The 27336-nt window shown below is 53.9% G+C and overlaps 7 protein-coding genes across 7 annotated transcripts; 3 read left to right on the forward strand and 4 right to left on the reverse strand.

The window, feature by feature from the left end:
• Positions 1 to 479: 479 nt before the first annotated feature.
• Positions 480 to 1879, forward strand: RKM5 (Ribosomal protein lysine methyltransferase; the record flags this gene model as incomplete). Its single annotated transcript, XM_065757870.1, has 3 exons — positions 480 to 795; positions 1210 to 1308; positions 1410 to 1879. 3 exons carry the CDS (start codon positions 480 to 482, stop codon positions 1877 to 1879), a joined length of 885 nt encoding a protein of 294 aa, XP_065613393.1.
• Positions 1880 to 2329: 450 nt separating this feature from the next.
• LEU1 (3-isopropylmalate dehydratase) lies at positions 2330 to 5041 on the reverse strand (the record flags this gene model as incomplete). The annotated part of the gene is made up of 4 exons (XM_053192417.2): positions 2330 to 4450; positions 4570 to 4644; positions 4809 to 4840; positions 4942 to 5041. 4 exons carry the CDS (start codon positions 5039 to 5041, stop codon positions 2330 to 2332), a joined length of 2328 nt encoding a protein of 775 aa, XP_053050181.1.
• Positions 5042 to 7731: 2690 nt separating this feature from the next.
• On the reverse strand, positions 7732 to 9516 carry N0V96_006951 (uncharacterized protein; the record flags this gene model as incomplete). Its single annotated transcript, XM_065757871.1, has 3 exons — positions 7732 to 8622; positions 8758 to 9093; positions 9400 to 9516. 3 exons carry the CDS (start codon positions 9514 to 9516, stop codon positions 7732 to 7734), a joined length of 1344 nt encoding a protein of 447 aa, XP_065613394.1.
• A 4787-nt stretch (positions 9517 to 14303) lies between these two features.
• Positions 14304 to 15733, reverse strand: N0V96_006952 (uncharacterized protein; the record flags this gene model as incomplete). The annotated part of the gene is made up of 2 exons (XM_065757872.1): positions 14304 to 15431; positions 15488 to 15733. 2 exons carry the CDS (start codon positions 15731 to 15733, stop codon positions 14304 to 14306), a joined length of 1374 nt encoding a protein of 457 aa, XP_065613395.1.
• A 541-nt stretch (positions 15734 to 16274) lies between these two features.
• On the forward strand, positions 16275 to 16830 carry VMA7 (H(+)-transporting V1 sector ATPase subunit F; the record flags this gene model as incomplete). Its single annotated transcript, XM_053192420.1, has 4 exons — positions 16275 to 16331; positions 16394 to 16429; positions 16492 to 16626; positions 16690 to 16830. The coding sequence occupies 4 exons, from the start codon at positions 16275 to 16277 to the stop codon at positions 16828 to 16830; spliced, it is 369 nt and encodes a 122-aa protein (XP_053050184.1).
• A 367-nt stretch (positions 16831 to 17197) lies between these two features.
• NPC2 (Phosphatidylglycerol/phosphatidylinositol transfer protein) lies at positions 17198 to 17879 on the reverse strand (the record flags this gene model as incomplete). Its single annotated transcript, XM_053192421.1, has 3 exons — positions 17198 to 17314; positions 17370 to 17586; positions 17671 to 17879. The coding sequence occupies 3 exons, from the start codon at positions 17877 to 17879 to the stop codon at positions 17198 to 17200; spliced, it is 543 nt and encodes a 180-aa protein (XP_053050185.1).
• A 6130-nt stretch (positions 17880 to 24009) lies between these two features.
• SET3 (SET domain-containing protein 3) lies at positions 24010 to 26832 on the forward strand (the record flags this gene model as incomplete). Its single annotated transcript, XM_053192422.2, has 1 exon — positions 24010 to 26832. One exon carries the CDS (start codon positions 24010 to 24012, stop codon positions 26830 to 26832), a length of 2823 nt encoding a protein of 940 aa, XP_053050186.2.
• Between the last annotated feature and the right edge of the window lie 504 nt (positions 26833 to 27336).

Raw genomic sequence — 27336 nt, forward strand, 5'->3', positions numbered from 1 at the left:
GAGATGGTTCTGAACCATTTGAGAGCTACAATTACAACAATTGAACGATCCGAGCTAATGCGAAAAATCCGATATATACGCGTATCTCGGGAAACACTTACCACTTCCCTGAAAAGGTTGTTTCCTTTTTAGAATAATTCCTTGAAGAGGTTTAGTTAGACTGGTTTGGACGGTCTGGTGCGGGTTTCCGATTAAGCCGGGGACCCCGGCCCGAAGACATGTCGTCGGATTTGAGCCCCGATATTTTTTTCCGCCGAAAAGAAAAACTGCCCCCCCAAAATCTCCAATCCACTTTCGGCCCGTGCGTCCGTCCTCCGCAACCTCCTACGGCATCCTGACTACAACCACATCAGTTCGCTAAATAGACATGCCAAGATGAAGCCGTAGACCTACCAACGCCTTTACTCACTCCAAAGATATCCTCCTCTAAATTTCAATTTGTACTCCCACCCGTCTCGCCCAGAGAAGCGCCAGCAACCATGGCCGTTAAACCTCTCATCGCAACCCTAGAGGATGAAATCCTCGACCCTGAAGAGGGTAAGTCCGTCCATCCAATCTACAACCCAATCATGAGGCCTCGTATCCCAGCAAGACGACTTACACGGGGTGGAATCGTCACCAACGTGCCAACAGAGACATTTTTCCTCTTCTCTCACAACATCCCCTCCTCGAACCTGGGCTTCATCGACCCGAAAGCCACCGAACTCTCCCTGACGCTGGCGGGCAGAGACTTCACGATCCACCAGTCCCCCACGGTCCTCTCATCGACCCGCGCCGGAGGCACGACCGGGGCCGGTCAGTATTTCTATATTTCTCCCCCCCTTCCCCATCTCACCATCCCATGGCTTTAAATCGGTCATCACAGACCTTCCTCATTTCGCAGCCCCATTTCGTTTAACCCCCCCTTGTCATTAATGTCTAAAACCTACTCTCAACTTCAACTTGCTCACACTGAATCATCTCTCATGTCACGACTCTCATGTCACAACTCTCACCTCACAACTCTCAACTCTCCAAAATGACATTCTCAATGTCCCCCAAATGAAACAATCACTTTAACTAAACAGAATAATAATACCAAACAGTCCTCTGGAAAATAACCCCCCCTCTTCGCAACCTACCTCTCCTCCCCCATCCTCCCCCTTCACCCCGCTCTTCACACCCACCTCGACAATCCTCGAACTAGGCTGCGGCATCTCCCGCTAACAGCCCTCCTCCTCGCCCCGCGCGTCGCCCGCTACGTCCTCACAGACCAACCCTACGTCGCGCGCATGATCCACCAGAACCTCGAAGCGAATCCCTGCCCAGGTCTTCGTCATCGTCCTCATCCTCATCCTCATCAACCTGGCGCTGTTCACGCAAAGCAGTAGCAACAGCAAACTCCGCAGCAACAACAACTTCGTCCACAGGATCATCATCATCCTCATCGCCAGGAACAATCTCCTTCCGCCCCCTAGACTGGGAACTCGACACCCCAGACCCCTCCCTCACCGGCGTACCCCCCACCACGGCGCGCAGCTTCGACGTCGTCGTATGCTGCGACTGCATCTACAACGAGGCCCTCGTCGAGCCTTTGGTCTCCACCACCGCCGACCTCGCTCGTCTGCGTGTACGTGCCCAGCAGGAAGACCAGGACCAGGACGACGACAACCCCTCCTCCTCCTCCTCCTTCTCCTCCACGGCCCGGTCCGAGCCGTGCGTCTGCATCGTGGCGCAGCAGCTCCGCAGCCCCGACGTCTTTGAGGAATGGATCGGCGCGTTCCATCGCGATTTCCGTACCTGGAGGGTACCGGATGCTCTACTTCCCGAGGGGTTGAGGATCGAGGCTGGGTTTGTGGTGCATGTTGGGATCTTGAGGGAGGCTGAGGTGGATTTCTAGATATATACTGTCATAATGAGGAGCTTCACATCAAGCAGCGTATCAGTATCATGACGGTATCCCCTGGAAGCTATGCAGAATAGTAGGACAGGTCTCACGAAAGGTTCAAAAGCTAAGAATGATGTGTTGCGAAAGCTCCGTTATTGTGACGAACTGCGCATCTAACTTGAAAACTTTTTCACATGGCTTTTGATTCTGAGAAAATAAAAGCCACGTAATAACCAGATCCCTGCCTTATTCTTTGAATAAATTCCCAAATCGCCGCCAGCATGATGAGAAATGTCATCTCTGGACAAGTCAAGATTGTCCCCTTGCAAAAAAAGCCGTAACCCAGATTCGTATCGTAGACACGTTACATGATTTAAACTCCCTAGTCTCCTAGTTTTGAAAAAGCCAATCCAATTTTTTGTTTTTGTTTGCTTCTTTTTTGTTTTCTGTCTCCGAGTACCTTTACCACTCAAGAGGCTCTTTCTTGGTCTCGCCCCGGTTCGTCTTGGGAACGGGGACGGCCTTCGCAAGGAGGCGACCGGTCTTGGGGTCCCTCTTGAGGTAGTTTGTGCCATCGAGCCAGGGGGTGAGCTGGGACATGCGGCGCTCGTAGTCGGCAATCTTATCGTTCTGCTGCATGGTCAGGCCGATGTCGTCGAGACCGTTGATAAGGCAGTGTTTCCGGAACTCCTCAACGTCGAAGGAGGCGAGGGTGTTGCCGTCGGCGTCCTTGATGAGCTGGTTGGGCAGGTCGATCTCGACCTCGCGGCCGGCGCGCGCCTCGTCGGCAATCTTTTCGAGCTTCTCCTTGTCCTCCATGATGATGGGCAGCATGCCGTTCTTGAAGGTGTTGTTGAAGAAGATGTCGGCGTACGAGGGCGCGAGGACGCAGCGGATGCCGAAATCGTTGAGGGCCCAGGGGGCGTGCTCTCTTGAGGAACCGCAGCCAAAGTTGGGACCGGTGACGACGAGGATCTTGGAGCTGCGGTAGGGGTCCTTGTTGAGGACGAAGTTGGAGTTCTCGGAGCCATCCTCGTTGAAGCGAAGGGCGTAGAAGAGGGCGTTGCCGAGACCGGTGCGCTTGATGGTCTTGAGGAACTGCTTAGGGATGATGGCGTCGGTGTCGACATTGGACATCTCCAGGGGGGCGGCGATACCCTTGAGGTTGGTGAACTTGGGAAGACCTGCAGAGCTACCGGCCGAGATGGTGTTGGTGTGGGGTTCGTTGTCCTCGGGCTGGTCGGCAATGGCCTCCTTATCAGAGTCACTCTCCTCGACGCGCTCGTCAACCTGGGGTTCGCTGTCGGGGGTAATAGTAGCCTGGAGCTTAGGGCTGGTCTGGTAACCCTCGAGCTTTCTGACATCAGCCAGCTTGCCGACGATACCGGCAGCAGCAGCCATCACAGGGGACATGAGATGAGTGCGGGAGCCGGCACCCTGGCGACCCTCAAAGTTTCTGTTGCTGGTGGACGCGCATCTCTCCTTGGCGGCAAGGATATCGGGGTTCATGCCCAAGCACATACTGCAACCAGCCTCACGCCACTCGAAGCCAGCGGCCTCGAAAATCTTGTCCAATCCCTCGGCCTCGGCCTGGGTCTTGACGAGACCAGAGCCGGGGACGACCATGGCGCGCTTGATGTTCGCCGCAATCTTCTTGCCCTTTACGATGTGGGCCGCGGCGCGCAAGTCCTCGATACGGGAATTCGTGCAGGAACCGATAAAGACCTTGTCGACGGGGATGTCCTCCATGGGAGTTCCGGGGGTCAGGCCCATATACTCGAGCATTCTGCGGCCAGCGGCCTTCTTGTTCTCAGTGGAGAAGGTCTCGGGGTCGGGGACGACGCCGGTGATGGGGATGACGTCCTCGGGACTCGTGCCCCAGGTGATGGTGGGGATAATGTCCTTGCCGTCAATGAAGACGTCAATGTCGTACTTTGCGTCAGCGTCTGACTGGAGAGACTTCCAGTACTTGACGGCTTTGTGCCACTCGTCCGAGTTGTACTTGGGTGCCAAGGGGCGGTTCTTCAGGTACTCGAAGGTGATGTCGTCGGGAGCGACCATGCCGGCTCTCGCACCGCCCTCGATGGACATGTTGCAGATGGACATGCGGGCCTCCATGCTGAGGCTGCGAATGACGGAACCGCAGAACTCGATAACAGCACCGGTACCGCCAGCCGTTCCAATCTTGCCAATAGCGTGCAAGACAACATCCTTTGAGCTGACACCGGGGGCCAGCTCTCCGTCGACCTGTATCCGCATGTTCTTGCTCCTCTTTGTGATCAAGCACTGGGTGGCGAGGACGTGCTCGACCTCACTGGTACCGATACCGAAAGCCAGGGCACCGAAAGCGCCGTGGGTCGAGGTGTGACTGTCACCGCAGACGACAGTGGTGCCGGGGAGGGTGAAGCCCTGCTCAGGGCCGATAACGTGGACGATACCCTGGCGCTTGTCGCCGAGGCCAAAGTATGTAAGGCCAAAGTCCTTGACATTCTCCTCGAGGGTCATGCACTGGACTCTAGAGTCATCCTCGGCGATGAAGGAACCAATGTCCTTCATGCCTTTCCGCGACGAAGTAGGGACATTCTGGCCAGCCACATGTTAGCGATTGTACCACCACTACGGAGTTCAGATTAGGCGGGCGAGAGCGATGCTTTTCGCACGCGTGCGCGCGTGTGAGAGATTGGGTGGAATAAAAGACTTACGTGATCGGTGGTCGCGAGGGTGCAGTCCGGTCGGCGGACCTTGCGGCCTGCATTCTTCAGACCCTCAAATGCTTGCTGCAGCCCTTTGTTAGCGAGATGTCATGGTGGGGTCGATCAACCGACGTCATCCGAGCCGGAGTGCGAAGGCGGCGGCGACTGCGGATAGCAAAGGGGTTACGAGGGGAGGTGGGAGAAAAAAAAACCCCCCCCCCCAAAACAGGAGCAAGCGTTAAACGTACAGGAGAGGTGACCTCATGCACGAGATGTCTGTCTGCGTTGCGTCTCGTCGTTAGCAAATGAATTCCTTTCCTTTTCTCCGCGCAGAGCCAAGATTCAGATTGGAAGGGGGAAAGAGCATGACGCAGAACTTACCAATGTACAGCAGGATCGTGCCGTCCAACTTCTCATCTACGACGTGGGCCTGGAGGACCTTGTCGTAGAGAGTTTGCGGAGTGCCTTCGGCAACGGGCATTTTGTGCAACTCGGGGAGACGGGGAGAAAAGAGTAGCAATTTCAAAAGCAGTTCTGGTCGGCCTCAATTGAAGGGACCTGGTTGGGTATTGCGAGGGGGGGGGTGGTTCCCAAGCTTCCTTGTCAAATTAAGCTGGTGTGAGAGCAGTCGATAGGTGAGGGTGTCTGCGTGTGTGTGTGACTCTGTTTGTATGCGATTGGGAGTCTAGGTAGTGGGTGACGGAGAGGGAGGGTTTGGTGATAGAGAGAGAGATGAGAAGATGGTTCGTGGGAAGAGAGGCGTTTGGAAAGGGAAGAGAGGGAAAAAGGTAGAAAACGTAGAAAAATCTTGAGTCGGAGGAGACGTCTGGTCAGGGGTGTGGGGGAAGAGCAGCTCAATATGTATCTGCCGGACCGGGAGGCCTTCGTCCCTCTGTTGTGTCTGAGGTCGGTGCTTGCTTTGCTTAGAGTTGGGAACACCTGAATCAAATTGCTCCGTAATAAGAGAGAGACTGAGAGAGAGAGAGCGAAAAAAGAACAAGGTACGAAATCGGAGCGAGAAAGAGCTGCCAACTTGCAAGGGCGACAAGGAAGAGAAAGCACGTACACTTACGCCCGCCCGCCCCTCTTGCAAAAGTGCCCGCAAACCGCAGGTACCTCGAACCCTTTTTTCCCACTACACACATCACACCATGTACATTCATCTAGCTACAAGCTACTCCGTACTGGTACCTAGAAAACGAAACAATCAACTGTGACTACCTTACTACTGTACCTGGGTGAAGCTTTGGGACGAAAAAGTTCCCAAGTGTCCGATGATCGGAGGCGCCAGCTCCAGCCAGCAGTGGGTCCTGGCGACGGAAGACCTCTGAACGCGGGGTACAGCGCCCTGATTTGCAAATGACGCCCGCGGATTGGCCCGCCGCCGCAAGGTGCCCTGGCCCGGGGGTCCCGCATCCCACTTTGAACGCCCTGAGAACCTTCCAAATGCTGCCATGAACATTGAACTCGGGCCATTCCATGGACGAGACCTCAACACACGCCACGCCAACCTATCTTAGCACCTTAGGTACCTACTTTACTCCGTAATACCTCAGCCATCTTTGACGGCAACTTCTACAGGAAAGTCTTGGGTGTTTGGCGAGACGGGCAAAACTGGAAACATCCAAAAAGAGGAGCCCCCATATCCACCGTGGATCATATTCAAGTATGACTCTTTTTGATGCTTGAAAAATCTCTCCTACTCTCGGAGAGGATACCGTTACCTTCCATTGGTATAATAATGGAATACGACGGCACTTGATACTCCACCGCTTGACTACACGTCCCGCACGTGAGACGCAAAGAGCCCGCAATCTGACGAGTAATATGGGCTCCAATGGGCTCAGCGACGCCCAAAACAGCAACTCGTTGAATTCTCATGTGTCCGACAAGTACCCTCTGCTACTTGGGGGGCCCAGTACCGTCTCCGTTTTGTTCCGTCGTTTGCCGTTGCTGACTTTTTTTTTTGTCTTCTCTTTTGCCCTTACTCTGATACCTGCTCGGTCACCGGTGACCCTAAAACTGTTTGTGTGTAATTAGTACGGATATACATGCCAAATTCTATCCAAGTACATGCGCCAGCGAGACCAATTGGCAGAACACCGAACGCTGGCGCCGGCATCATTCGTAACCCCCTCATGTACGTAATTGACGCGATGCCGATGCTGCATTGCAGCATTTCAACTCGCTTTGCCTCTCAACGGTCCCAATCTTATTCCAGTCCCCCGGCACTTTTTTTTTGGTGCACTAAAAATGACTCCAACTTCCAGTGTCCAGTCTTTTCACATACGAATACCTAGTGGCACTCACCACCTAACCTTAGCTCCCAAGACCTCCGAGAACAGGAGTACGTACCGTATTACGGAATCACGGAGTATCGCCCGTCCATTCAACCCAAGCAAAAGTGGTATTGATTCGTGAATCAACAATCCCTGAAATCCCATCCTGGAGCTGGATGCAACATCCGCCCGCCGAGGCTTACTCGATGATGACGCTGCAGAACTGCGCGATAACATGATAGGGCCTCGATCGCCGCCGCTGCTGTCGCAAACGCAATGTCCAGCATGAGGCAGCTTCACCGCATCGGCCGGCCCTCCTACGGTCATCCCAACAAGCGCTCCCAGGCTAATCCGGAGAACATCTACCCTCCCCAATGATCACTGCCCGTAACCGTACCCGAGCCCGAGGTGCCGACTTCATCATGCATTGCAAAAGCATACCCGGGTTTGCTCCCTCTGTGGTGCAACTCTGTTTGATTAATGTCTGTATCCGTAGCCATACCGGCATATCAATACTGCGTCAACTCCATCAACAATCCGGGCCATCTACCACTGCATTCGTGCTGCTATCGTCCACCTTGTCCAAGCACTCGAAAAGCAAGGTAATCAAGTCTCGAAAGGGTTGATCTCCTTCGTGCTGCATGCTTGGCCTGCCACTACCCCACACAAGCTCAAACAGCGCCCGTTCGACTCGTATCATGTGCATTTGACGCTGCGCTTTCGGCCTCCGTCTTATCAAACATTCCTTTCCCCCAACCCAGCCGATATACGGAGTATGGCAGACGTGGCGCTTCACCCAGCCGACCTGGTCCCTACAGCGCCGATCGGCGGTTGGTCGGGCTCCAACGCCAAGCTTTCCTCCACAACCTCCCTTTTTCGTCACCACCGGCTGTCAGGAACCGAGAATCACAATCAACCCCCCCAGCAAGCCTTGCACCATCTGCATCACCCACGCAATCCCCTGCGCGATCCGGACCGCTGTCGCCAATAACACGAATCCGCTGCTCAGCGCAACGAGAAACATCCCAACGTCCGTCCAAGTTGACTTGTTGACATCAAGTCGCTTTCTGGCTGGCGATGTCGGATCAAAGCAAGGTGATATGGCTTTCCAATACCATCGAGCCACGCTCCCCGCAATCTGCTTGCCGTCGGTGGCGCACTTTAGCACACGCTTACTCAACACGTCTCTTCTCAAACGACCTCCGGTGTCGCCGCCTTCGGAGTCGCTGTTCACCAGGGTCGTTGACGTGCTGCAGCCAGCTTTCAACCTGGCTTGACTGGCTGCTGATAACTGCTTGCTCTCCGTTGGTGTAGTTTGCCGATTGCCATTTTCCCCATCCATGGCCCAAAACGTCTTCGAACTCTTGCGGCTGCTAATCGCCTCTATACCGTCCACCACGGTGTTTGTTGACTTTGACGGGCTCTTGTTCGAGAACCTCATGATCTTGAACTTGTTCCGCAATCTCCTACTCGGAACAGAGTCGGGAGGAGGCTTCTTGAGGCTGATAGGGAGCGCTCTGGGCGTTCCGCTGACCGAGAGGTTCTGTTTCCGAGTTTCCGCCGTCCTTTTGCCCGAATTGGCCACTGCGGCCCGCGCCGCCCCCGTCGATGCGATCTTGCTTTGGCCCTGCTGAGTGGCTTGCTCCAACACGGTTAGGGGTGATGTAGACATGGACATGTGTGATGTGACAGGGTCCTCGGCTTGGCTCTCCTGCTTGTCGCTGTCGGCCAAATCTCTCGTAGAGTATTTCTCGACCTCCTTGTGGATCGCATCGGTTTGATGCTGGAGAGTCAGCGTTTGGCTTGCTTTTGGTGCCAAAGCCTGAGTCCTTATTTTGACGGTTCTGAGATGCCGCACTCTTTCGGTTGAGATGTCCTCTGTTGACGTTGACATCTGTTCGTCGCATTGTCGACTCACGTGTCGATTCTGCAACATGCTCCAGCTTTCGCTGACTTTTCTCTCGGGTTGTTTTTGGCATAGGCTCGATTGTGAAAGACCTTGGTCGCAGCCAATAATGGTGGTGATGGGTGTGGTGGCAGCTTTTGTCTTGAGAGCCTCCGTCTTGCCTACTTCCCGTTGGCATATCACGTCCTCGTGAATCCTCATCCTTCTTGGAGGTGTTGCTCGGTCCTCGAAGGTGAGACTTCTCAGGATTGACGGCTCTTGGGTCATCTTGCAAAGGTCGTCCTCCCGCGCCTGGATATGCTCTCGGACCAACGGGTTCTCCTGGAGCGGCGGGCTTTCGAGGTTGATCTGGGATGTCAACAATGACTCTAATGGGGATATGCTCGCTGTGATTGGTAGGCCACGAGTCTTGGCTGCCCGTTGGTCGTTGAGTTCGTGAGTTTGGATCAATGAACGGCAAGCCACTCCTAGTGGCGCTGCTGCCATTTCCTCCTCGCCGTCCAGGGCTTCTATATTTCGGATCAGTGGGATACGTTGTCTTGCCTCCCAGTGGGTTAATGTTGCCCGCTGCGGGTGATCCAGTGCTGGGTGTTGGTATGTTTCCCGCAGGATATGACCTCTCAGGAGGTTTGTAGGCGTCAGGCTTGCGCTTACTGACACTGTCCTCGAACGGCGGATGTTGACTTTGTCTAAAGTCAGAGACAGGTTTCTTGAGAATTCCTTGCTGTGGTATCCCAGCGGATCCTGATCTTCTGCTTTCCGCAGAGCCATCGGGCTGGAAACGGCCCGGAGAGCTTGCCGGCCTCCCGGCTCTGTCTCTGGGCGTCGCTGGCCTAAAAAAGACACCGTCTTTTGAGGCCCTTGTGGTATGGGTGGCAGCTCCTTTTCCATGGCTTTGCCCCTCTGACTCTGACCTTTGGTGACTGGTGTTTGGGGGCCGAAGTGACGAGGCCGATTCTTCTCACTGATGCTCTGAGGAGAGTTCAAGTTTCCAAACGGGAGCGGCAACTGCGTAGGCCCTCGATCTCCGCCCAAAGTGCGGCCGTTTCTTCCGAATTCCTGAGCCGTGGTGGATGCCGATGATCGTCTGCTTTGGGGGTTTCGTATCACAGTGTCAGATGAATCAGCATCGTTTTCTTCCGAGATGATATGTTTGGGCAAATGAGATTTGGGATCATCATGACCCATCCCCAAACGATGAGCGTTTGTTTTCTCGGGCAGACTCCGTGCGTCCCTCGCTTCAGAACCTGATTTACTGGTCAGTACGTCAGCTCAATGTCGACACAATCTAGCTTACCGCGAGTGGATACGCTCTTGGTTGACTGCGCAATTGGGCTAAGCATGGGCTCTTTGGCAGAAGACCACTGCTGTCTATGGCGTTGCCACTGAACCTTGCGCTGTGCTTGTCGTATGGCCTCCTTTTCTCGATCTTTCCGGGCAAATCTTTGCTCTTCTCGTTGCTGAAGCTTTCTGGTCACCTCTTCTGTCAGTAGTTCGGCCCCGCGGCGCGTGCGTCGAGACTCGGACTTGTGTCTAGCTTCCAGCTTTTGGTCGAGAGTCAGGGAAGCAGAGCTGAAGCTGGTTGTAGATGGTGTCTCAACGTCTAGTTCTCCAGTGACTGGGTTGATTCCTGTGACGCCAAGGTAATCTCCACTCTCTTTTAGAGTTCTGCGCTCCCTGTGAATCAATCGACGTTCTTCCAGTGTTCTCTCTTCTCTTGAAGATCTAGTTGCTGGCGTATGGGCGATCGTATTAGCTCTCCGGAGGAGAGGCTCAGGTTCAGAAGATCGGACTTTTCGAGAACGGCCCAGTTCCTTGGCCGTGTTCCAGCGTGTGATGCGGTCAGAGCTTCGACCTACTCGAGGAGGACTTGTTGGAGAGTGTCTAGATCTCGAACGAGGGTTTTCGACGGTTTCCTAGTACCCTTGGTTCCGATGGGTGCTACCCTTCTCAGCCCGGCGGCTTGGAAGGACGGCCCTCAAACGCGCGCTTAGATTTAACTTCCGGCCAAACCCTTCGGAGACTTGCTGTCCTGGACGTCGAGATAAGACTCGAAACGATGGTGCATCGGGCGGTCGACCGGTGGCTGGAGCTGAGTGGGTTGACATAATTCAATTCAAGGAGATGCGGGGATAGAAATGCTGCATAGTAAGACAGATAGAGAGTAAACAAACAACGATGCGGGCAAAAAGAAGTCATGAACCCGTTGCCAGGTGTGTCCGGCGGCGATGTAAGAGATCGGAAATGATGGGTTGCGGTTGGAAAGGGAGATCCTTGCTCAGAAAGGGACGACAGGTTTGAGCAGCCAATGTCAAAGAGGCGCAACGACTCGACGAACTGCTGCTGCTGTCAACCCCTGACTCAAGGTACAAGGCAGTTGCTTGTAAGTTGGCGACACTCCTTCCCCAGCATTTAACCAACTCAATTGAATTTCTCTCTTTCCCATCCCCTTTCCCTTCGTGCTTCGCCCTCTTCTTTCCATTGTTAGCTGTTCCAGGGCATCCGTCATCTACGCCTTCACAATGGATTTCCACCTCTTTGGCGAATTGCCTCCAGAAATTCGAGCTGAAATTTGGAAACTGTCACTACCTGAAATCGAGCCAGAAGTTTGCATCGTTCCGTCGCAATGCAATACACCGCAGTCGTTGCTGGTGTACACTGCCTTCCCGGTGTTGATGCATGTTTGCCACGAATCTCGCCAATTCGTCCAGAATGCCAGACTGAGTGGAATCAATCTTATGCGTCCGCACTCGGCCGTTGACACGATTGATTTTCCTGTGCCATTCCGACTCTATCAGCCAGAAATGGACACTCTGTTCTGCCAGAACCAAGGTCCGGCATCTTTGGAAGATATCGCCAGCGAGGACGATTTCGAGCATGTTCTTCAAGAAACAAGGCATTTGGCCATCCCGGGCGAAAAGGAATTCTTGGATCTGGTAGCCTGGGTACTCACATTCTACTTTCCGAAACTCGAGACTCTGTCAGTGGTTGTCGGGGACCCCTCAAATGGCTCTTGTTTTGGCTCCTACTTCGACGCACCAAAGACACGCTGCAAGCTGCGCCAGATATCTGCGGGAGACACACAGATACACAAAGTTGATGTAAAAGATCTTGACGGAACTCAAACCTGGGACCCATCGCACCTGTCGAGATGCATGGTGGATTACACACAAGAACTCGAAAAGATCATCGAGGAGTGTTTCAACGACATGGACAGAACGTTACGAAAGGCTCATCGCTGGTGGAATCGTGAATCGAAGACTTTTAGAAGAGTCCAATACTTAACCCAGACATTTGTTGAGTACGAAGTAGGAAGCACATTCCGCTTGGGAAGCACATCCTCGTAGCGCAAGCATGTTAATGAGATTCGGGTAGCAATGAATGATAGAGGGTTCCAATTGGCATCACTAGACAGTTCCTTCCAAGAAACCGAATATACCTTATCCATCACATGAGGTGTACATTCTTGGATGCGCTCCGGTGCTTTTTGCCAGAGTAATCTTTAAGGAGAGCAAGTGCAACGCCTCCAACGTACCTGCCTTCTCTCGAGGCTCTCGTCGAGCATCCACAGGTGGCTTCCTGCCTTATCAGACTGACATCCTCTCACAACGCCCCTCCAATTCCCATATTCTTTCCTCCTTCCCTTCCGTCTCACCACCTCAGCATAACTCTCCTGGCAGTCTTCAGTCTACGCTCCGAAATTCCTTCTCCTCATCATTCATTGCCATCATCGTCTCCTTTCTCTTGGCCGGGCTTTAGGATCAATCCCTTCATCTCTCCACCCGAACCGTGCGTCGCGCCTGGTAGTTTCTGCTTCGACTCGGTCTAGAGGCCTCACTTCTACCGGCACAGATCGGATCTTCACCAACCATGACTTCCTTCAGAAGGTTCCCTGACCTACCTATCGAGCTCCGAGAGACCATTTGGAGGTTCGGGCTACCGGGCGAAGACGAACCGGAAGTGTGTTTAGTCACATATCAATCGAGAGATACAGTCTACACAGCCTTCCCTCTCCTCATGCACGTCTGCCAGGAGTCTCGCTACTTCGTACAGAACTCAAAGTGAGCGGTATTGAATTTTGCTTCTCTCAAGAAGCCGAGTGCTACGTGCCCGTCAGAAAATTCCGTCCCGAGCTGGACATAATGTATTGTCACGACGAGGAGACGCTGGACCTTCTGCGGCACGGAGACAACATGTCTGTTGGACAGATGCGCCACCTGACGGTACCATTTTGTAGACGGCTCCTCTCATCGATTGCACCCGCCATTCTCCGCGATCCCAATTTCAGACTGTTGCGCATCGTATCGATTCTGGTCCCCCGACCGGAGGGGGAAGAAGAGGGTATTGCATACGGCATTCCACGACCAAGACGGCGATGCAAGTTACAGGAAGTTCCAACTTACGATCAGTACCTTTCGGGCACTGAAGTGTTCACCAGTCCCGAAGAAGAAATTTCAGAGTCTTTACTACGTTTGCTGGAGAACTGCTGGTGGGACTTCAACGAGGACGCTCAATCTCTTATTGACGACGCGGCAGACGCAGGCGAGGCGATCGATATGGAGGCGTGTGGGGAAGCTTGGGACAAGGAAAGTTCACGCTTCCGAGATCTAGATGTCACCGCCCTGCAGTTTCTGAAGTACGATTCGGGAACATGGAGCAAGACATAGTGAGGATTTCAAACAGCAACGAAGGGATAGCCAAAAGGCTTGATGAAGACGGGAACTAGAGATTGGCAAAACATCATTTGAGGAAAGGCATTAAGTGTCGACGTTGACCACCTTGCTCATTGTTCTACTGAGAAGAGGTGAATCAGCATAGGTTACGGAATTCGCATTATCTGCTATTCTTCGTTTCTATGCATGCAAAGGCTTATCAAAAGTGTCTAACTCCCCATAATCCATGCGAGCAGATTGAAGCTGGAAAGGCCGTCTTATACACCGGAGCGGATATATTCACTGGATAGCACGCGCCAATTGGAACGAAATGCGGGTGCGCATCTGTATCTCTCGCTGCCGCAGAGGTCAGAAATCAGGAGAGCTTCCCCCTTTGGCAATGGGAAGTCATAGGCGCCGTCGTGGAAGTAGAGTGATTTCTAAATCCGTCGTCAGTCCTCGTCGAGGCTGAATCTAGCAACACTGACACAAGTGTTCAGGACGAAGTATTTAGCTGAGTGACCTTGGCTAGGTAGCCAACGTCAGTAATAACAGAACGAGCTCACTCACCATCACGAGGCAGATACAACCACTGCTGTATCCTGAAGAAACTCTCAGAGGTGGCAATGTACAAGGCCACCAATTCGCCAAGTTGCAAGTTGCTTCGCGAGAACTGTGCCGGGAATAATGCGCATTCACAAAGATAAAGTTGATTGAGAAGAATACGAATTGAGCCTGAGACTCGAATAGTTGATTAACAAAGAAGAACGCCGGCCCAGGAATAAACCATCCGCCCGAACCAGCCCAACGCCGCCATATGCTGCTGTAAATAAGTTTGAAGCCATCAAGCAAAAAGTCTCCCCGAGCAATTTCACCCATTTCTCATGCCACATGTGTCAGCCCCTCTCAGTGGAAACCCGACCATCTAGAAGGATACCGTTCCCCTTGTTGATTGCTCCTGTTCCTCTTCGCGCTGGCAAAGGGATTGTAATCGGGAGCACTCGTGTGGTCGAGAGCATCTGAGCCAGTCGATCTTCTAGTCTCTGACTGCTTCAGCGGGCTTCCTCGACGCTGTTCCCGAGCAGCCATTTCTCTCGAGTTCCGGGGCGACATGAAGCCTTGGTTCATCTCATTGAGACTCGAAGTCTTCTTGAGTGGCGAGTTTGCGTGGTTGAAAACACCCAGGTTTCCGCCGAAACTTGTTGCTCCGGTGTTCGTGGACGTCGACGTTGACTGGTACATGGGTGCTGGCGGGAGACTTTGACGGACCGAGCGAGTGCTAGGCACAGGGGTGAAGGACTCGGATCGCCTGTTAGACGTCGGAGTAAAGAGGCGGGACGCGAAGCTGCTAATGGGAGGAGTGTGGACTGGCTCCTCCTGCTTGACGTGAGGATTGGGTGTGACCACGAACTCCTTCTTGATGACTGTTGTAGGCGTTCCCAGTTCGACAAAGGACTCTTCATCCTCAGCCTCTTCAGGCGAACACTGTGTCCCGACATCGCGAACAACCGGGTGAAGACGTGGCCGCACGAACTTGGTGTCGTACTCGTGGAGGACCTCCTTGTGAATGATGGCGGTATCCTTGATCTGCTGAGCGTACCGAGTTTGGACGAAAATCAGCTGGACGGAAAGAATGAGTTGCAGCACAATGCAGTTGAAGACAGTGACGCTTGGTCGGGGATCCAAGGGCACCAGAGGGAGAAACATCATGTAGACGAGGACGTGGCCGGGGCTGAAGAGGCAGAAGAGCTGCAGAGAGACCGGAAGAGGGTCCCAGACGCTAAGCTCCCAAACGTCATGTGATCGGTCGGGATGGGCTCGCGACTCGGCAGTCTCGGAAGACAGGAGGTTGTTCAAGAGTCTCAGGGGCGAAGAGACGGCCGGGTCAGACCTGGCTTTGACTCGTTGGGCTGACGGGGTATGCGGCTTGTCTTCGACGTTGACTTGAAATAACCGGTACTGCCTCGTCCTCGACATGGTATAGAAGGCGTTGGCGACAGATAGGAGGCCAAGAATCCAAACAAGGGGCCGCACCTGAGGACTTGTTAGCAAGCATGATGCGAAACCCATACATTCTCAATGTTACTGACAATGTAGGTGACGATGCCCCCGGAGCTCCCATCGCTGAACACATCATCCTCGACCTCCGATGCCACGCAGTTAGCTCTAGCGAGGAGAAACATGAAGTTGCAGCCGAGTCCAAGCTGTGTTCCCAGTGCCTTGGAATCCCAATCTCTCGTCTCCAATTCTTCCGACAGCCATAGCAAGAAGTCCATGGGGTTCAGCATGGCCTTCAGGCGCTCAGAGAGCGGCTTCTTTCGCACTAGACGCGGCATCTCGTCGGGTTGCGCTTCTTTCCATCAACTGGCGACTTCTGGGCGAATGGAGTCCTGAAAGCCTTGGAGGCGATCGCTTCGTGGTCGATAGAATCGAGTGGTGCGTCGGTGTCGTTTGTCGTCGTTGTCGTCGTTGATTTCGTCGCTAGGTGAAATTGTTTACAAAGAAGTCTGGGTCTATTGATTTTTGGGCCATTGTCCCGCTGCTAGGCAGGAGGAGCTTTCGACAGGGGTACCTTCCTTCTGTGCATGGACTGTAAACTGAGAGCACACCTGGGAGATACGTACCGGAATGTGCAAGTGGGGTCTCCACTGGCTTCTGTCGCAGCACCCACACCTTATCCGAGCCTGTTAGCAGTTTGGGCTCCAGCAGGCTGTACCTGGCAGGACAGCGCTAACAACATTTCAGCCACAGTGAGATGCTGGAGTGGAGCGCTGCCAACCCGCCGCCGGGTACAGGTAATCAAGGCAAGTACGTCAATCCGTCCGCCGACCTCCTGGGCCATCGCAAGCTCTCCAACAACCGCACAAGTCATCCAAGATGGCTTCGCAAGCAGATATGAAGGACCGCCAGTTCCTCGCCGTTATCGGCGACGAGGTAGGACACTCTGTGTATCCGACACCGCGAGCGATTACAAATGGCTAACACTTAAAAACTAGGACTCGGTCACCGGCCTCCTCCTCGCTGGCATTGGGGTGCGCTCTTTCGACTCCACGACGATATTGATTGCGGCTCGAGATAACTAACAAGTTTACAGCACGTCAGCACGGGCGCCGACCAAGAAAAGAACTTCCTGGTGGTGGATAGCAAGACGGACACCGCTACGATCGAGTCTACCTTTGAAGCCTTCACTTCGAGGAAGGACATTGGCATCATCCTCATCAACCAACACGTCAGTAGCGATCGCGGGGAGGAAGCCTTGTGCGAATAGGACATATGCTGATTGAAAGAACAGATTGCCGATCGCATAAGACATCGAGTCGATACCTACACTGCTGCTTTCCCGACCGTTCTCGAAATTCCGAGCAAGGACCACCCGTACGACCCCGAGAAGGACAGTGTTTTGCGCAGAGTGCGCCGGTTGTTTGGCGAATAAGCATGTTATTCTACAGATTATGGGGCAAGCAAGGGCCGAGAGGCAAAAGCACGGTACGCCGGTAGCGTATTCGGAGTTTGGATGGACCATACCGGCCTATCATGAATAAATTGCGAGCTACATGCCTAGCACCGCTACCCTATGTACGTACGCATTATTATGCCGATACTCCTACGCAGAATGAACACTCAAAGGGACCCTCAAACGAATCCATCACACGGGCGAAATTGAACTGCGTTATGCCAAATTCCTAATGCTACCAGTGTTATGAGATGAAGTGAAACCCCAACAGCAATCTGGATGTATCGCTACGTGTGACTGTAACCCATGCCCCATCATCGTAAACCTTCGTATGCTTGTAATTGATTTAAAGCTCCAAGCTGAAGAAGCTCTTGGTGTTGCGCGAGAAAACGACTTGAGCGGTCAAGCAAGTGATGGGGACGTCATCGGCGGTGTAAACGTCAGCAAAGACAGTGTACTTGCCCTGAAAATATGGTCAATGATTTGATAGACGGCTCGCACAGACGAGGCAAACTTACGGAGGGGATCTCGTTAGGAAGCTCGACGGACTTAGTGACGGTGAGAACACCCTTCTCGATGGGGCACTCGAGGTCAACGTTCTCGATCTGCTCACACAGGTCCGCCTTGGTGCTGATAAGGCGAATGAGGCCGTACTTGACCTGGAGGAGGACGTATGCGCCCTTCTCAATGTTCTGCTTGACGGTGCCGGAAGCCTTGATGACGAGCTCCTTGCCACTGAAACACCATGTTAGCTGGCTGCCGTTTCACGATACTGCGGTATGCATCGTTATAGACTGGGGCTGCTGCAAATAAACTTACGCCTGAGGAGGGTTGGGAGAGAGGTCTACGCTGTCGATTGTGACGATGTCCTCATCGTGGGACTTGGGGCAGAGCTCCAAAGGCGAGTCGCCGGGGACCTTGAGGTCATCATTAACGATGACGGACTGGTCTCTCTGAACCAGGACACTGGCACCGGCCGGTGCGAAACCGGCGGAGAGGAAGGCGATGACAGCTGTGGCGAACCTCATCGCGGGTAGAGGTTCAGGGTTGTTTGGGGGTGATTGGGAAGATGGGATATGGGCGGTTCGAACAACGGCGGTCTCGACGTCGTTGATGATGCTCGGTGTGAAGTCGTCGGCGTCCGAGGTTCGATGTTTAGCGTGAGGATGATGGGAGGTGATAGAGAAGTGGTTCCTGCGAGTGGCTTTGGTTGGTAGGTGGTGAGCAACGAACGGGGCTGGGTTCGGAGGGAGAACGTCATGGGGACAACCAAAGATCGATCTGATTGGATGGAGCTAGGTGGACCTTGGTTGGGACAAGCGCCTTTGCCTTCCCCAGCGACCATGGCGACATTAGAGGTACCTTTCACTACATGTCTTTGGTGCAGGACAAGCGGTGCCTTTTCAAAATGTGTGTGCATGGAGGTATAGCGATTTGACCTTTGACTTATATTTCATATGAAATAGACACAAATAACCTCTGACACAATACTATTGCTAGACCATTGCAAGCGAATAACAGAAGAGCCTCTTCAATGATGTCCCAAAAGGTACATCGAATCCTGTCGTCGTCGAGGCACGGGCCACCGTAAAATTCCCACTCTTCTGCTTCGTTCCCCTCCAAAAGATCCCACTTTCGTTATCAACTCCCCAGCTCCAGATTACCTCCCGCCTTCGTCTTTTGGAGATTGAAACGGCCGAGTCGCTCGATTACGAGCTGCGACCATGGAATTGCGTCGCGGATGCCATATCACTACATGCGTATTGAACAAGCCGTCCATGCGCAAACAAGACGGAGCGCCACACGAGAAGAAGCTGTCAGCATTCTAGCCACAATGATGGGCTTGACTTTTCTTTTCTTTTCGCCTCCGCCTGTGCTTGCTCCTATGCGACGGCTGGAGCCTTGTCACACAGAGCAGCTGGGCTGTTTCGACGGCCTAGGTTTCGTTGGAAGATCCCTGGAACTTTGGTCCCGTGGACAAAACCGAAGCAGACAGACAGCAACCTCAGCATTGAAAGCCCAGTGCCAGCCAAATCGTTCAGGGTCTCTCCATCATCACAAGCCGCTGGCTCCTCCAAGCTCCTCAGTGTCAGAGCCAGAACTGCTTGGTGCGCACTTCGATCCAAGCATCTTCAAGGTCTCGACTGCGCAGGTTTCGTGATTGGACAGAACTCGTCCGCGATTCAAGAAGTCGTGCTACGGCATGGATGATGACCTGAGGGGAAAGGTAGCCACACCAGGAGCCACACCATCTCATGCGTCCTTCATGGTGGGAAGGACGTGGTGCACGGGTCCTTCGGCTTGTCCCAATCAGCCCGGCGTCGAATGCAACGAGCTGGCGCAAACAAGTGCTCGAGTGAACTAGAAAGTGTGGGCAACCTGCTTGGACGATGATTGGGGACCGTGGTCAACAAGTACCGGGCACCTCGACAACTCAGCTATAGCCCCGGCTATCAGTGTCGCAAACTTTTGGATAAGTCTCGAGGACGCGATCGTAGGACAGGGAGATCCTAGCCAGAAGGACACCGGCCGCGAATCATGCCGGGGCCCTTTACGCCATCTGGGTGCGGACAGACGATGGAAAACCGCGACTCTTTGTTTTGTTTGTCTACTCAGTATTTCCTGTCGAGGGGCAGGATGATGGGGTGAGAAAGCGAAAGGATAGTACACTTCCTCCCGTCGATCCCATCACCAAGGAGCATTATTATGAACGGCAAAGGCTCAATGTCGAGCCTTCGAGACCGCAGCGGGCACTGATGTCCCCTACGTCGTACTGTACTTGGAGCACCCGGGCGCTCTGGGCAACCAGTCAATCCAAGGGCAACAAGGACCACAACTGCTCGCAAAGGCGCCGCGCGTGGTCGCATTTGGAGGCGCGCATTTGTGCTGGGCCTGAGGAGCATTGACTGAAGGTGGTCAAAGTACCGATACTTCTGCAACTATGGCTTGGTGAGGCAGATAGATGACACCTCAGCAGCCCAAAGGGCCGCCCCCCCTTGCCTCCGTTTCTGCGTACACAATCACAGTTCGCAGTAGAGTTCAACGCAGCGTGCCATTTACCGAGCTCTTGGAGGCCAACCTAGTCTGTCTTGGTGAGGGGTCGAGCCATCTGGCGCTGGTGGTTGAAGGGGCATTGGGCGACGGCGTAGGATTTTGGAGAAAATAGGAGAGCAACTAGAGGCGAGAGTCAGTCTACGCTACTCTGTACCGAAGTGTCGAACGGAAGGGTGGGTTGAAGTTCCAGTGCCGAGAGGGGACACTTCGCATCAGCCTGCAGTGATGATGACTTCAAGCTGCATGCTGTTGTCGCCTTGAGTTGACGAGCGATGCATGAGGCTTCGCGGAGAATGTGATGGTGGAATAGCTCCATCTGCAGTCATCAAGGGCCGCCTCTGCGGGCGGTTGACCTTGCGGCGAAGATACCTCTGCGACACGACCAGCGAAAGCTTCCGTCAGCCGTGGGGGTGGGTGATCACGGTGATCAGAGACAGCACTCGAGAGCCAACGTTTGCGCATCCGAGTCGGAGCTGTTTGTCACCTCCAAAATTCCAACGCAAAGTCGCATGCAAAACTGCAGGTCTCCAGCTTGACCAGGGGGAAGGGCGACCTGTTGCAGGGAGCGAAAGACCGGCTCCATGCACGATAATATTAGGCCCTGGCAGTAAGACCCGGTCGGCCATTCCCAGATTGACTTGCTGACCAATGAGAGAGGGCAGCGGGATGTTGAGTTGAGACTTGAGACTCGAGACAAGTGGGAATCGGCAGGACGCGACGCTGCGCCGTGAGACTTGCAGCTGGCGACTTGCAACTTGGGAGAGGGAGGACTTCACCATTTTGGGTTTTTGAAAGGAGCATCAGAAATGCTGCCCTTTACAGGTCGGTCCCACTTTATCCGATGGAAATCCAATACAATCCGATCCCACGGCAGCCGAAAAGAGTCACCCAGCCAGGCATATACGGAGATGTACCTTTTCTTCCTTTTGCCTCCTTTCAAGTCCTCAAGGTACCTCGGCCTATTTGTTCTGTAAGTCACTCCCGTCCTCGCTGAGGTGTGTACGTACATGTAACGATGGTTGGCTGATTTTGGTGTAGCGTCCGCTTCGCTTCCGTAGCCCTCGACGCGATGAACTCTCAACTGCCGTATTCGTACCTCTTCGGCTGGAGTCGCTGGACAGTGGACACACAATTCTGCGACGAGAAACGAGAAGCTCTCTTCTTCTGCGGTGGACCAGAGGGAGAGACGAAAGTGGATATTGAACGTGGATGCGAAGAGCATTCGAAGCAGTGGAGCCCAGGGTGGATGACGGCGCCTTTGAAGTCTGCTCATGGTCTCCCATTGGAGCAGAAGCCTTCTCTTTCAGTCTCACCACCTCACCTCTAGGCTCTACTGTGTAGGAGGCTTAACAGTGGAGGGCCCCTCCGAGTGTCTCTCCAGTCTCGTTGGCTTCTTCTACCCCTGGCGCCCTAGCGGATTGGACTTGGGTTGCCCCCAACCGGAAAGTGAGTCTTGCCACCCGCCCAAGCCGTCCGACTTCCTAGCACAAATCAGAGAAGAGCGGCAACTCTCTTACTCGCAAGTCAGGCAGAATAGGGGGGCCATGGTACAAAGGTTTCTTGCGAAACAGCGCACCAGAGGCAAGTCACTCGAAGGCCACCTATTTTAAGAAAATCCAGATTGCGCATAATTGGACGGGCCTCACGTCTCCCTCGGGATGGGATGAAAGCCATGGTCATCCCCGATTCTCAGTCTTGAATTTTGCTGGTTTGGTTTTCCAAAGACGCTACCATGTCTGAAGGCATCGAATTCGACGCTTGTTCAACTGGAACTCAACAAGGAGATCAACAACACGACGCCGACATTCTCCCGCTCATAGTACGAGCACACAAGCAATCAAACCTACGCTCATCTCATACCTAGTCCTCCATCGACCAGATACCAGGCACTGGCGTCAAGTCCTCCCCTCCTGGCTTGCGGCAATAGGGATTCAGTGCTCACAGTCGTTCACTTCCGCCCACGCCCTCGTATACCTACTCTACGGATATCTTGGTCGTCTCCGCACACCATACTCGGATGCCCTCTCTTTCACAGGCAGAAACCAGCGAAGCAAGGCATCCATGAACCATACATCCGTATGGCGCACGCAGAGTCACTCCCGTCGCGCGGGTCACCCCTCCTTCGACCAGTCCTCGACCAGTCTGCCGTCCCCTTACGTCGGTCGTTCCACCTGTCGCTCCTCCCGTCACATCCGCCCGCCGTTTCTGCTAGGGCCAGAGAGGGTCGGTCACCCAGCTCGCACCAAACACCAACACCATGCTGCCTGCCCATTTCTTTCTCTCTTATTACTCATTAAATCTTTGCATGCCGCCTCTTGTCCCTCCACTCCCACCAGACGAGTCTGCCTCTTGTTTTTGTTCACATCAAACCGACATCCCGTGGCCGCCAGCTGCTCTCATCAAGATGATGAGAGTCTGTTCTAGTCGAATGCCTCCTTCATTTTGTTTTCCTGTACACTTATTGCGGATAGTGTCTTCACTCCACTTTCTCTCCAACAATTTGCTTCTTTTTACCACTCAGACCTGGATTCTTTTTTTTCTTTCCCTCTCCGCCTTCTTCTTTGCCCGGTCGACCTTTCAGGCGTGTCTGGTGCGGAGGGCTAACAAGGCACTCACCAGTCCTTCATCAGACGGGAACCATCACACACTTCCCATTTCTCTGTGTCTGGTTGCGGCCTGAAACCTCTTCTGCCTGAGGCATCTTGAGGCATCTTGGATCTGCGCTAGACGTCTGATTGGACAGCGGTAGCCACTCATATCAGCGTGTCCACCGCCTTTCGGGTTTAGCTTCAAGTAAGTACTGGTACCTCTGTACCCTGTTTTCCCTACACACGGGCTTTGGCTTTTCTGCCCTCGTCTCCCGTCTCTCTCACTCTCTTTCTCATCTGTCTTCCCGTCTCTCTCGGCTCCCCGTCCTGTTGTCGGTCGCCCTTCCCTCCAGCGCATGTCCGGCTGTACCAGGCTGTGACGGCTGGCAGGCTGGTTGGTGGTAGCCAGTGCTCCCCAGCCAAGCGGGCAATGAGCCAGGTGCCAGGGCTTCTCGAGCTGAGCAGGTGCGATGCTCCCCAAGCATCCCAGCACCCAGCAACCCGTCCAGAGTCCTCATCGCCCTTCCCCCAAAAATCCCATCTTTGAGGACGCCCCCTTCCCTTCCTTCCCCCCAATCATCCAGTCCGCAATCCGCGCACCAAAGCACAAGGTGCCAGTCAGTCCCCAAGCCGCAGAGTCCAAGTCCCCCAGCCTAAGCAGTGCAGTCACTGTTCCTTCTCGTTCGCCCTCTCTCTCTTTTCGGCTTGGCCTGGGCTCCGGCCTGCACGCTCCTGCACTGGCACTGGGACCTGTCTCGCTCAACTCGCACCGCACCGCACCAGCACCAGCACCAGCACTTCTACCTCTACCAAGGTACTGCTGCCACCACCACCGCTGGTCTCTACTACGCTCCTTTGGAGGACCCATCCATCCTTCTCTCCTTCGTGTCGTGCCCCCCTCTCTTCTTCTCTTTCAATCTCTTTTCCACCCTCATTTTCTCGACCTAAACCACCCTACTCTCCCTCACCTCCGGTCTTCAACACTCGATTTCCTCCTCATATTACGTCCCCTCGACTCGTTCTAGCTTTTCGAAACGCTCCATCCCTCTCCGTCGACGAGGCGCAACCGCTCAACCCTTTCTTCGACTTGGTCCGCCTTCTGGCTTCGATCGGTTCGTGGACACGCTCTTCGCGATCACAGCTCAAAAACTTTTCCACCACACGACGCCCACAACACACGCTTGTGTCAGCCTGGTTGTGTTTTTCTAGATTCGGGACGACCGCAGTGCGTGGAAAAGCGATTTGTTGGACCGTTTCTCGCCTCTGCGACGACCTGTCCTTTGTGAGCCAGACTCGACAATCCCACCGAGTCCTACCTTTCGTCGAGAACCCTCGACTCGATCATACACTTCCTGCCGACGGATGACGACGACCCTACGTACTGCTGTTTCTGTGGTTCATTCGACGGCTTGTTCCTGTGCGTCTAGACAGGCGTCGTCATGCTACCCAGGCCGCAACAGTAATCATCTCACCCAATACCTCGACTTCAATTCGCACCACGAGGCAAACCTAGATTATGACCGAAAAGCCCCAGCCGCTGTCGACGCAGACCGCGACTCCTAGTCAGACCCTCTTCGCTCCGAGCGTACCAGTCTCAACACACAATGTGCCACGCAAGGCCGAGACGGTAGAGGAAGAAGAACCGTACACGATCAAGTGTATTTGCAACTTCACTGACGATGATGGAAACACGATCTACTGCGAGACGTGTGACACGTGGCAGCATATCGACTGCTTTTATCCTCACAGCCGCGAGGAGGCCCTTCGGGAAGACTTTGCCCACTCGTGCGCTGATTGCAAGCCGCGCCCCCTAGATCGACAAAAAGCCATCGAGCGAACCCGGCGACTAAAGAATGGTCCCACGACTGAGTCCATACCGGATAAGAAGGCCAAACGCCCGCCATCCAAAAGCCACAAAAAGAAGCCAAAGCCAACAGACTTGCAGTTGAACGGCCACCCTGTGGGCCAAGAGAATGCAAAGCACGGAAGTCCGAGCGACCACCCTCACCCAACCAAGAAGGTGAAGTCGTCCCATCGACCGTCACACTCGATCAGTTCTCAGAACGCAAAGCGAAGTCCTTCGTACGGAAATGGTGGGCGATCACAACCCAACGGCCATCCCCCAAGCCCAGCAACAACTCCCCCAGACCTTCCGAGCGATTTCCAAATACACAATTACTCGGACGGCTTTTTGTCCATGAGCAAAGAAGCAGACATTCCCATTACTCGCATCAATTCCTTTGCAAGCCTCTTCGTTTCCAACACCTTGTCAGTTTGGCTTCGGGAACCGGATCGTATGAGGCAAGAAACGGGCGAGGAATTCAACGACGTCTTTGCCAAGCTGCCGAAAGACATTGACGCTCGCAAGCGTCAGCTTCATGTCGAGAGCAAGAAGATTCCTGTCTCGCCAGAGACGACATTACGATGGCAATACCTCGCCACCCCTGCCGCCATTGAGAAAGACGTCCCTTTGATTGAACTCAACGGCGTGATCGGGTTCCAGAAGGACTACTGCGCAGATCCTGATAACCTCTGGGAGGAACTCTCGTCCCCACTACCTTTTGTTTTCTTCCACCCGATGCTTCCTTTGTACATTGATACCCGAAAAGAAGGATCGATGGCTCGGTTCGTTCGAAGAAGTTGTAAACCCAACGCTCTGCTGGATACTTACCTGTCAGGCCAATCCGAGTATCACTTCTGGCTTATGAGCGACAGACACATCGCGGCAAACGAGCAAATCACACTACCGTGGGACTTCAGGTTGCCCAAGAAGTTTCAGGCACGGTTAGTGCATCTTCTTGGCCTTGCCGACGACGACACCAATACGCAGAATGAGTCTGAAATGGATGAGGCTGAGTACCAAACACTATCGGGCTGGATTCATCGGATATTGTCCGAGTACGGCGGCTGTGCGTGTGACTTGGGGGCAAATTGTGCCTTTGCTCGCTTCCACAGACAACACCAAGCGAAGGTTCAGTCTCGGCCTCCCGCAAAGAAGAAGCCACGAAAGCCAAAAACCCACACCATCTCCCCCACCAGCACCGGTCACGCTACAAACAGTCGCGCGGCCAGCGAGGGACACCAAGACGACGCCGACAACGACGGTCGGTCAGTTTCTGAGCGCAGCAAACCGCCCAGTCGAGATCGCACGCCCGTACGCCAGGGTTCCTTGGATCGGCCAGGTATCCTCACAGAACCGACTGATAGGGACAAGCGTAAGGTGCAAATGGTAGAAGACTCATTCCGACGGATGGAACAGCAACAACCTCCACGCAAGAAGAAGCGAACATCTGATGGTACGGCATCCACTTCCGGTTCTTCCAAGACGAAACAACGGGGCTCAACCAGCAACGCGTCTAGCGGTACTACACACTACGTCGATGCGGGAACATCTCGAAGCAAGTCGAATTCCCCTTCAAGTGGCGTGTCACCAACGGCACAGAATCCGTTCAAGGCACCTGCCTCCAGAGCCGAGTCGGTTGGTTCCCAGTCCGGACGAACATCATCCACACCTCGCCCCATTTACTGCGATGCTGGTGTACAAACCGACCCTGTCGAGGGCGAGTGGTACAGTGAGCCCGTTCAAACACCCAGGCCACGACGACGTATCATTTCCCTTTCGCAACGGTTGCTCAACAATCGACACCGCCTACGCTGTGATGAAGTCGAGAGACGCAAGTCACTCTCCTCGCTGTCTGCTCAGGAGCCGACACCTATGGACGTTGACCAAGTAGCTGAGACCAAGCTTAGTGCGGACTCTCCTCCGCCCTCCAAGGCTATTGGCAACCAAAACCGTGAGACATCGCCAGTTGCTCCCTCTGCTGGCGACGTCGTGATGTCGGATGCTCCGAACAGTTCGCCAAGCACGGTAAAATCGCCCCCGCAGACCGACAGCGTTTCAGATGGACCCGCGAATGGCTCAAGTAGCCCGTTGAAGATGAGATCACCGGAGTTACGAGTCACGATGCCACCGGTTCCCGCGTTCAACGGACCCACGTCGGCGACTCCCAGTGCCACGACGCCATCGACAGTACAGTCGCCATTTTCCGCAAGCAGTCTACCCAGCCCTTTTGCCCCGACTGCAGTAAATGGTGTTGCGGCACACCCTAGTCCGGTCAAGAAGAAGTTGAGCCTCAGCGATTATACCAAGAGCAGGATGAACAAGGCCAAGCCTGCTGGCACTTTGAAGACCTCATCGTCTGGCACCGAGGAGACGAAGCCAACGCTCGATGCTATTGTCGATTCTCCAGTGATCGAGAAGAGTGCGGATGTTCTTACACCCGTCACGGGTAACACAATCAACTCGAATCCTGCGGCTGCGGCCGCCAACACGCTGTAACATAGAACGGGGTTAATGAGTTCCGAAGATGACACGGCGGCTTTTCTTTCCCCTCTAAATATTATCAAAAACGTTTCGGGGCGGTGACAGTCCGGTGATTAACTTTGGCGTTTGGGCAGCGACGGACAATGGGAATGGGAAAGGGGAAGGGGTTCCTCGGGTTCTGGTCAGCGCTTTTTCGGGAATGTCTTCAGATGACTTGCGTTTTACTGTTGTTTTTTTTGGAGGAGCTGCAAAAAAAGAAAATGCACGTCTTACGAAAAACACACAAGCCCATTTCGACACTATTTTTCTTTCGTCGTCTGGCAGGAAAGCTGAATCTTTTCTTCGATGGGGGTTCCTATGGCGTAACGTAAGAGGAAACGGACAGACGCAGTGAAGAGCCGGGTATCGATCGATACGAGATGAAAAAGACGAAGGGAAGGTTCCAACTACTCTTGCCAAGAACGGCATGTTTTGGTGTGTATTTCTAGGCTTTGTTAGCTGTGCCGAGCGACATGGAAG

Source organism: Colletotrichum fioriniae (genome assembly GCF_027942845.1).
Source record: "Colletotrichum fioriniae strain IMI 355084 chromosome Unknown scaffold_8, whole genome shotgun sequence".
NCBI classification, from domain to species: Eukaryota; Fungi; Ascomycota; class Sordariomycetes; order Glomerellales; family Glomerellaceae; genus Colletotrichum; species Colletotrichum fioriniae.